Source organism: Hevea brasiliensis, chromosome 2, assembly GCF_030052815.1.
Source record: "Hevea brasiliensis isolate MT/VB/25A 57/8 chromosome 2, ASM3005281v1, whole genome shotgun sequence".
In the NCBI taxonomy this organism is placed as follows: Eukaryota; Viridiplantae; Streptophyta; class Magnoliopsida; order Malpighiales; family Euphorbiaceae; genus Hevea; species Hevea brasiliensis.
The window spans coordinates 90,070,622-90,080,940 of NC_079494.1; the positions used below are offsets into that span (position 1 = coordinate 90,070,622).

General features: G+C 29.5%; 1 protein-coding gene across 1 annotated transcript; it reads right to left on the bottom strand.

Annotated features, from left to right (window-relative positions):
- Positions 1-2,044: 2,044 nt before the first annotated feature.
- On the bottom strand, positions 2,045-4,940 carry LOC110660577 (ubiquitin-conjugating enzyme E2-17 kDa). Its single transcript, XM_021818921.2, has 5 exons — positions 4,662-4,940; positions 3,909-3,988; positions 3,196-3,323; positions 2,558-2,662; positions 2,045-2,370 (listed from the first exon to the last, which is right to left on the bottom strand). The coding sequence occupies exons 2-5, from the start codon at positions 3,976-3,978 to the stop codon at positions 2,227-2,229; spliced, it is 447 nt and encodes a 148-aa protein (XP_021674613.1). The 5' UTR covers positions 3,979-3,988; positions 4,662-4,940; the 3' UTR covers positions 2,045-2,226.
- Positions 4,941-10,319: the final 5,379 nt, after the last annotated feature.

Genomic DNA, 10,319 nt, shown 5'->3' on the forward strand with positions numbered 1-10,319 from the left:
TACTTCTAAATTGTAAAAGATAATTATATTCATAAATAATTTAAAGTGTGACGAATTAAAGGATAAATTAATAAATTTATTACACTACTTACCAAGTCCTGCTTAGGTGAATTACTTTCCTTGCACAAAGAAAGTGGAATACTCCATTTCTTAAGAAATTGTTTGAGAATATAAACCAAATAAATTCTTTTCTGCATTTTCTAAAAAAATTTATTTTCTTAATCTACTTACCTCCAACTAAACAAGCCTTAATGTGCATAAAGAGCTTTTGGTGGAGGTTTAATTACTTGTTTAGAAGGTACCTAGAGTAGGCCTAGTCTCTTTTAGAAGGTAGTTCTCGAAACATCAATATTCCCGATTAACATCATCAATCACATATAAGATATCATCAGTATTATTTTCTTTAATAATATCAGGGCAGAGATCTCAAGTTTGAATTAAAAAAAAAATTGATTTAAATTTTTTTTTTTGTTTTTAATTACAATGAAAATTTTATCCTATTTTCTAAAACGATTATCTAAAGAGACAACAATATCATCAAAATTATTTTATAACTTCATTTGTAATTTAAATAAAACAATTGTTTAAAAAAATATCTATTTCTATTGATAGAAAGAAAATTAATCATATTATTACAAAATATATAAATAACACATATTAAACATTTTGAAAATAAGATGAATTTTAAATATATTTTATAATAATTAATTATTTTAATTATAAAAATATGGGTATTTTATAATAATTAATTATTTAATTATGGATATTTTTATTTTTTAAATTAAAAAATTACTATTTTATTATTGATAAGTGAACACATTTATAAAAATTGCAATTTTCTTAAAAAATAGAAAAAAAGAAAAAGAAAGCTGCAAAACAAAGTAAATGGTTTCATAGTATTCAAGTTAAATAACCTAGCTCAAAATCCGTAGTGCGTGAAGGGAAGAAAGACATTTGACCCAAGTCCTTCTGGTTTCCAAACGGCCCATTCTAACCTTAAACTCTCCCGTACTCGGTTAGGTTTGAAGGCTCAATTAACTATGATATCCAACACAAATATATCAATCCCTATCTTTAGATTTATATATCTATATATAAAGCTGAACACTATTTTCCAGAATCTAATATATTAAAATTTTTTTATAATAACTAACTTATAATATATTAAAATATATTAATTACATATATTTATATTATATATAAATCTATTTTTATTATCTCTGTTATAAAATTTTTATTAAAAAGTTACAAAAAGTAATAAAAATAAAAGTCAAAATGATTGTAAAAAATTTAAATATATATATATATATATATATATATATATATATATATATATATATATATATATATATAAAACATCCGTTGTATTATAAAATACAACTATAATTAGCAGTGTGGCACCACTTCCTTTTTATTCATACCCTATCAATAAATTTTGCAAAAATAAATCAAAATTAATTCTAAAAATTAAGGTCTTGCTCCATTGTTGTCCATAAAAAAAATATAAAGAAAAAAAACCTAACCCCTGCATCTATCTACAATGGTTAATTCAAGTAATAATAATTTCATATTTTCGCCCCCATTTTCCTACCCTGATATGATATTGTGTAGTAAGAACGGAAAGTCCTAATCCAGCACAACATAATATATTATTATTTTTTAATTAAAAAATATATTTTTAATAACAAAATGTCTATTATTAATTTCATTTATATTTCTAACTTATGATTGATATTTTAACAAACAAATTTTTATTATATAATAATAAAAAATAAAAAAAGAAAAACCTCATCTCCCCAACGGCAAAGTCTTCACCCTAATCCGCTCCATTCTCATTCCTATAATTTCGAAACTCGAATCAGAACACAAACCAGCATTTACCATCAGTTCGTTATCACCTAAGCATGCCACATCCTGCTCAGAAAGACGGCCTGCATCCACAAAGTCTGGCAGGTTTTCCCTTTAATGTGCAATTAGTACTAGTGTGTCCTATGCATTTTGTTATTTAATATTTACAATGCAAAATTTTCATTCCAAAAATCAATGAAAAAGAAAAGACCTTTTTTTCATGAAACTTCACATAAATATTCCACTATTCAATATGATGTCTCACTATGAAAAGAGCTCCAATATCATATTCGAATACAAAGACAACGTTGCTCCAGAAGTTTCCATTATTTACTAATAGGACAAAGCATATTACGCTCATCAGGCAAGTGTGGAGCCCTAACCCATTGCATATTTCTGGGTCCAGGATCGAGCAGTAGTCTCATATTTGGCTCTGTCCGTCTTGTACATGTGAGCAATCTCAGGCACCAATGGATCATCTGGGTTGGGATCAGTCAGGAGAGAGCAGATTGACAAAAGAACCTACAAGAAAGAATTATCTAGTTAGAATTTAATGCAAATCTAACATCAGCATAATATAATTATGAATTATAAACAACTGCATCTCATGAGAAGACATATCAAACATAAACTTGGTTGTGGAGCAAAACAAATAGTCATGGCTTACCATGTGAAAAAAAAAAAATGAATCTTGAAAGGAAAGTAATACCTTGGAAATAGTAAGGGCAGGGCTCCATTGCTCTTTGAGAATGTCAAGACAAATGCTTCCATTACTGTTGATGTTGGGATGGAAAACCTTTGTACGGAAGGAAACCTATTCAGATCATCTTTAAAGTTAGAAGGAAACCAAAACTAAGCAAGAACTTAAAACATGTTATTCAATAATGCATCGATAAACAATAAGACTACAAGAAAGATGCAATGAGCAAGTTAAAAAATTTTATGTCTCCCCAGCGTTACTAAGACCTTGCAAAATCAGGCCCGAGAAAAATATACAACAACAAAAGTTCTAAAACAACAAATCCACAGAAATTGCCTAGCAGCGACATTATATACACAATGTTCATTCAGATCCTACACTTCCACACATTATAAACTAAGCTATAGGAAAAGGTATAGAACTATTCCCATTCACTTCACTGTTTACAATCGTTTGCATAATGTCCCATGCAAAAATACGATAGAAAAAGTATTCAAGCACTGATAACAATGCTGAAATGCTCATTCAATCTTTTATTAGCAAGAGAACAAAAGATCTAGATAATTTTAATATTTTGTTTATAATTTTTAGAAAGGTAGGACAATCTAAAAATATGAATCACAAGACAAAAGCAGTATATTCGTTACCTTGGGTGGCTTGAAAGGATAATCAGGAGGAAAGTGAATTGATACAAGAAACACACCACCAGCAAATGGGCTATCAGCTGGACCCATGATTGTTGCTTGCCAGTGGAACATGTCATCAGCAACTGGTCCTGTATACATGCACGCTTGTAAAATAATAAAACAAGCTAAAACAACACATATTTTGGGTAAAATCTAATTAGTCTCATCAACTTTCTGGGCATGACTTAGAGTCTGTTCTAAAGATTAGAAATGAAAATGCTTCTCAAGGTCATGAAGTAACTAATCCCACTGAAACCATGCACTTCTACAAACTGATCGATTATGCCTCCAGAGACCCAAACTAGAAAAATAAACCCAATTGACAATATCTTTTTAGGTTGAAAAAGAAAAAAAATGAGGTGGTCAGCAAACAACAGGTGCTCTAAGAAGAACTAATCAAATGTATCATCAAGGGCTTTCTTATCACCATTATCTTTGTCCTTTCTACACAACTGTTTCTTATGTCAGCCATGTACAATAGTAATTAAGGCTTAGATGGCTTTAATGAGTTAAAACTAATACAAAGTTTACAAACATGCAATCGATTTTATCAAATACAATCACAAGTGTGAAGTATGCATATAGATCAATCTTCAGCATCAAATTTCTCCAAATTTTGGTAATACAAGACTGATAACTCTACTCGGCAATATTATTGTAGTAAAGAAACGAACCAGCACTGCATGAAGCTGGAGGGTCACGCTGCAGGTCCTTCAATTCCTTGTTAATCCGCTTTGAAGCCATCACAAATTCTCTGGAATTTCAAAAACACAAGAGAGTTATTAATTGCATATCAACCCTAATTAGATTAAAAAACCCAAAACATAAACGACTTCCGACAGGATGAGTATATTCATTGGGTTCTCAATAATAAAATAGCATATCAACAAATCCGAGCATTGGGGTCAAGTCAAAACTTTAAACGGAAGCATCCAAACTTCATTTGATCCCATTTAGAAATTTTGGCCATGAGATACCAAACCAAACTCTCGGAAAACAAAAACCCCAAAATTTAGAAAAAAAAAAAAAGAAAATCCCCTTAATTTTCACAGCAACCAAACAGCAAGCTAACAATCACACAGGTCAAAATACAGTCACGGCAGACAACTTGGCGATCTATACACTGGCAGTCAATAAAATATTAAAAAAAAAAACTTCAAATGACATTGTTAATATTTTGTATAAAAAAAATTTCCAACAACTACTATTCATGAATATAAATAAATTCCTTCTTGGAACACACAAGGCCCTTGAGGACAATCCTGTATATTATTATATACCTTAAAAAATAGAGGGAAAAAAAAGAGTCCATAAACACAGAATCCAAACACCGATATCAGCAATCATGAACATAAACCTCAAAAATAAATCCGCAGAGAATTAATACTCCAAAAAAAAAAAGCGACTTGGGGTTGAAATTCGATTACCTGTTGATTAGGGTTCAATGGCAGGACTAAATTTGGAGTGCAAATTTATTTGGGATGGCGTAGAGATAGAACTTTGTGAGTTTATATTTGTAAGAGTAAAGCGAAAGAGAGAGAATCTGTGAGATGCTTTAGGTGCCTTAAGGCGGTGACTCTTAGCCACGAATGCAGATTACTTGGCGCTTTCTTACTTGCTTGTTTTCCTTTCACCTTTGATATTCTGTGCCTTCGTTTGGTTCCTTATTGGGCACGGGAAATGAAAGGGAAATTGAGCAAGGAGAAGAAAGAAAAATTGAATAAGGAAACAAAGTGAAAACAAAAATAAAGAAATTTATCATTTTAAGTTTTTTATTTTATTTTTTTATTTTGTAAAAATTAAAAACTGTTTATAGTTTTTCTTTTTTTTTTTTTTGTTTTATAAACTGGTTTCTGTTTTAAGTTTTTTTATTGTATAATAAATAAAAAAAATATATTTTTATATATTTTTAAAAAATAAAATTTATAATTAAAAGTAAAGTTAATTATAATAATAAATAAATTCCAATAAATTTAAAAATATTATTAAAAATAAAGAACACTAAAAAAATTTTAACTAATAAATTATATTAGCGTAATTATGAAATCATTATTAAATTTAATGCTTTCAATTTTTTTTGATAATTTCAAATTAATCTTATTATTATAACCACTAATAATAAAAATGAATTTTGAAAAATTCAATAAAAAAATATTTTTAAAAAATAACTGCGATGTATTAAGGGGGCAAGTGGGCTCATAGTTATGGGCAAAACGTTACACATGTAATGATGCAAAGAAAAACTAAAAATGAAAGCGCATCTCTCTTTTCTTATTTCTATTTTTGTGTTTTAAAAATAAGTAAAAAAAATCATAAAATATATTAGTTAATTAAATAAGTTTTTTGCTCTTTTTTAGAAGAAAATAAAAAAACTGAAAACAGAGGTTTCAAGCATATCCTTAATTTTTTTATATTATTTAGATAAATTATTAAAATTAAAAAAATAATTTTTCTTCTAAAAAAGGAAAAAATTTACCATATATTATCTTCGTTTATTTTTCTTTGTTATCTAAGATTTTGCATAGCCATTAAAAAAAATAAAATTATTTAAATTATAATAAAATACTCTTTAAATTAATTAAATTACCTTTTATTAAGAAAAGTGTTAAGATGGATTTTAAAAAAAATGTATAAATAATTATTATAATTAGTAGAGATAAAGATAAAATTAAAAAAAAATCATATTAATAAATAATTTTAGATAAAATATCTTTTAAAAAACTGACAAATAAAAATTAACAGAAAAAATAAATAATATCATTATTTATATATTTTTTTTCATTTCACTCTAATTTAGGGGAAAAATATTTAAATTAATTGTGAAAATTTAAAAAATAATTTTTTTATTCTCTTCATTTTCCCTTTATTTTTCTTGCAAGAGATAATTAAATATTTTTTCATTAATAAAATATTCTTTCATTTAAATTTATCATTAATTACCTCATATTATTTTTCACTCTTCTATTAAATTTTGTTTTACTAATAATATTTTTATTCATCCAAATTTTATATTTAATTAATTATTATTTTATAGTTAAAATACTAGAAATAATTATATTTAAATAATATGAAATTAAATAATTATTTATCATAAATAATTATATAACTAAAATATTTAATTATTTAAATAGTATACTTTTAAATTTTTAAATAATATTATTTTTTATAAATAGTGAAAATAGTTAATAAATAAATAAATAAATATATATATATATATTCTTAAATTTTTTTTTATATTATAGTTTATAGTTTTGTGAAAGAAATAATTTTATTTATAATGATATTTTTCAATACATAAATAATTATAAAACATTTTTTACTGTAATTTTTCAAAAGATATATAAGAAAATTTATTTTTTATGTAATTTGATATAATTTACTTTCATGATACATAAATTAAAAGTTATAATTTACTTATCATTTATATGATAGAAAAACTACTATCTATATGCATGGCTATGAATGTGACATTTACCATTTTCCGATGTCAGAATGTCTGTCTGTCACACCCTACCCCTCTGTAAGGCATAACATGATCCCGTAGTATACCTAATGAATTACCAACTCCGTCTACTGATAACCCATTAAATACACTACAAGGGATTTTAAAAACTTTTCTTACTTCTTTTACAGTGGTGAGCACTATTTACAGGTGTTAAAAATCTTTTTGAACTGAAGTGATAGAACTAACACATTTGAATTATTTAGAATTCCTGTAAAAATTTTGGCAGATTGCCATCTGTATTTTGGATAAAACAGTTCTTCAGAAAACCTGTAAAAACACTTCAATATATTTCCAATGCTTTTCAATCAATAAGTATCCATCAATATCATTCAAATAATTTCTCACAATTTCAAACCATTTACAGTGCTTTTCAAGCGATAAATATCCATCAAATATCATTCAAACAATTTTTCACAGTTTCACAATTTAAAACAATAATATACAACTAGTCAAAATTTATTTCAATTGAAAATAATTCAAAAGAAATAGTTGTTGTGCACAAACCTCTGATAACTGTCTCCTGGTCTGGACTCAGTGTTTCCTTCCCTTTCCCTGAGTCTTTACTAACTGAGAAACACAATTTGAAGTGTTTCAGTACTAAATTAAACTGTCTCTATCGATAATGTTTGACAAATAGTTCACTGAAAGCTATTATTTGCTTAATCACCTAATATACCGACCCTCGATGTGTTCTAGGTAATTTAGGTTTTAGTGTCACTAATATATCACATTCGATAGTGTTTTAGGGTTGGTACTCGTTACCAATTTTATTTCCTTGTTTAGTGCATTTTATTGCAACTTGCTGGATTCCGGGATACTAGTTTGACCTAGCCGGACGACCTAGTTCCCTCAGTTTTCGGGTTTCGATCAAAACTACAAACTTGTAGATCTATGTCTTACACAACGCGGGGCAAAATTTTAGGTCATTCTGAGTTATGTAGACCAAGTTATGGTCATTTTACTATTGCTGGTCAAATGGCATCAAATTAGGTCATTTTAGGTCAAATTTAGTCAACTTTGGTTCGGCCAGTTTTTGGACCCGAACTTGTGCAAGCTGTTTGACTTGCTTATGGTTATTTTTGGGCTTTGGTGTCTTCATAAGACTTGTAGGTATGGGTCTTAACTATTCATGGTTAAAATTTCAGGTCAATTGGACCTATTTTGAGTGAGTTATGGCCTAAACACTAACTGCTGCCCAATTGGTCAATTTTCAGGCCTCATTTGCACTTAATCCGAATTGGTCATTTTTCATGCTACCTTGCAAGCAGAATTTTGGTATGCTTTCTCAATGAAAGTTGGCACATTTTGTGCCTAGTTTCACCTCCAATTGGTCTCATACCAATTGGAGTTACATATTTAGAGTTATAGGTTAAAATGTAGGCTGTCCTTAATTACATTGCTTATACATGTATCAATTACACATTTACCTTACTCTAAGTCCACTTCCCTTACCAATTCTGATTTGGTACATTACCAAAACCATATACCACCTTACCTTAAAGTCATTTTGGGCAGAATACAAATACCCTCAACACACCAAATGAAACTCTAATTCACAAAGTCTAAATACAACAATACATACACATGAACATTTCTAATTCTTACATACACTTTACACAACCAATTTACATACATATTCATCAATCCTCAATATCATAATTTATCCAATATCTCCATGAATTCAACATTCATCAAAGAGTCCCAAGGCTGCCGAATTGCTCCACCTTGCCAAAGTTTCACATAACTTCCTCCACTTCAATTTCAAATGCACAATCACCACATATACATGGAAATAACTTACTAGGACATTAAATCACCCTACTCAACATAAATTCTCATCAAATATATGTATGAATATTTCATTAACATACAACCCCATGACTGTCCAAACTGGATATATCAATAACTCCTCAAACTTGAAAATTTTCTTCACAAATCAAACACCCATAACATGTATACAAACTTTATCAAAGAAATATTCAAAAATACAAACTTACCTATGGTTGGGACTTGCTAAACCTTCACTAAACTTCTTGATTTTGGTATCAAACTCTTCCTTATGATGTGGAGATAAAACTTAATGAAGATAGGTGTGAGAAAAGAAGGCTTGATCATAGGATTGTGAAGGTTTGAAGGTGGCGGCCATGGGAGCTTTTTGGAGAAATTCATTCGGCCATGGGTGAAGGGTTTGGAGAAAATGAATTTGCAGATTGTTTAATGAACTTACACCTGCCCATTTTGTTCTTACTTTATTCTATAGTGGCCCACTCACTCAATTTAATCATATTATATGTTTAACTCCCATTTATTCCACATTAAACCCTTAATTTTTGCTATTTACTTTAGGTACCACCAATTTAATTTTTCATTATATTTTCCAAGTGTAATATTATTTATTTTTAATGGACATTTAGGTCAAAAGACAATTCGGGATGTCAAATGACCATAATGCCCCTGTTCGGGTTGCATTCCCGATTTTTCTGTAACACCGGGTTTTGTCCGTTTTTCGATTTCTCACTTTTCTTTGTACTAATTATTTAATTTTTCTTTGATATTTCTAATGATATTTATATTTCAATTGTTGTCTCTTTAAATCCTAAAAATATTTTTCAGGGTTCCCCGCAGTCCAGGGCTAGTCAACGGTCCACGCCGTGATTTCCCGGTGCGGTCACCCATCGCTAGGGTTCTCGGCTCGCTTAACTTGGTTACATTTCTTTGCTATTATTTTTTCCTTTGTTTTTCTTGTGTTTTCTCTTCTTGTATTTCATTATTTTATGTCTCCTCACTCATAACGAAGTGTAGTTCTAGGCATCCTAGCTGTCCGGATAGCACTGGCCACAGGAACAGTAGAACGCACTACCGAATATAGGGGTGTTACAATTCTCCCCCCCTTAAAATAAATTTCGTCTCGAAATTTTACCTGGCATTAGTCTCTGAACAACTGTGGTTGCTGTCTCCTCATATCCTCTTTACGTTTCCAAGTAGCTTCCTGGCCTGAATGATGGTTCCACAGCACTTTAACCAGGTGTATCTATTTGTTCCTCAGCTGCTTCACCTCATAAGCCAGAATTTTTATGGGTTCTTCCTCATATGAGAGGTCTGGATTTACCTCAATCTCTTCAACTGATAGTACATGAGATGGGTCAGATTTGTACCTCCTTAACATGGACACATGGAAGACACTGTGTATCCTTGCTAGCTCTGGAGGTAATGCCAACCGATATGCCAAAGGACCCACTCTTTCCAGAACCTCATATGGTCCGATGAAACGAGAACTCAGTTTCCCCTTTCTGCCAAATCTCATAATCCTCTTCCAAGGAGAAACTTTGAGGAATACCTTATCACCTTTGCATGATATTCAATATCTCTTCTTTTCAAATCAACATAGGACTTCTGACGGTCTGATGCAGCCTTGAGTCTATCTCTAATCAATCTAATCTTTTCCTCTGTCTGCTGAATAATTTCTGGCCCAATCATCTTCCTTTCACCTACATCATCCCAACATAAGGGAGTTCTGCACTTTCTGCCATACAAAGCTTCATATGGAGGCATCCCAATGCTTGATTGGTAGCTGTTGTTA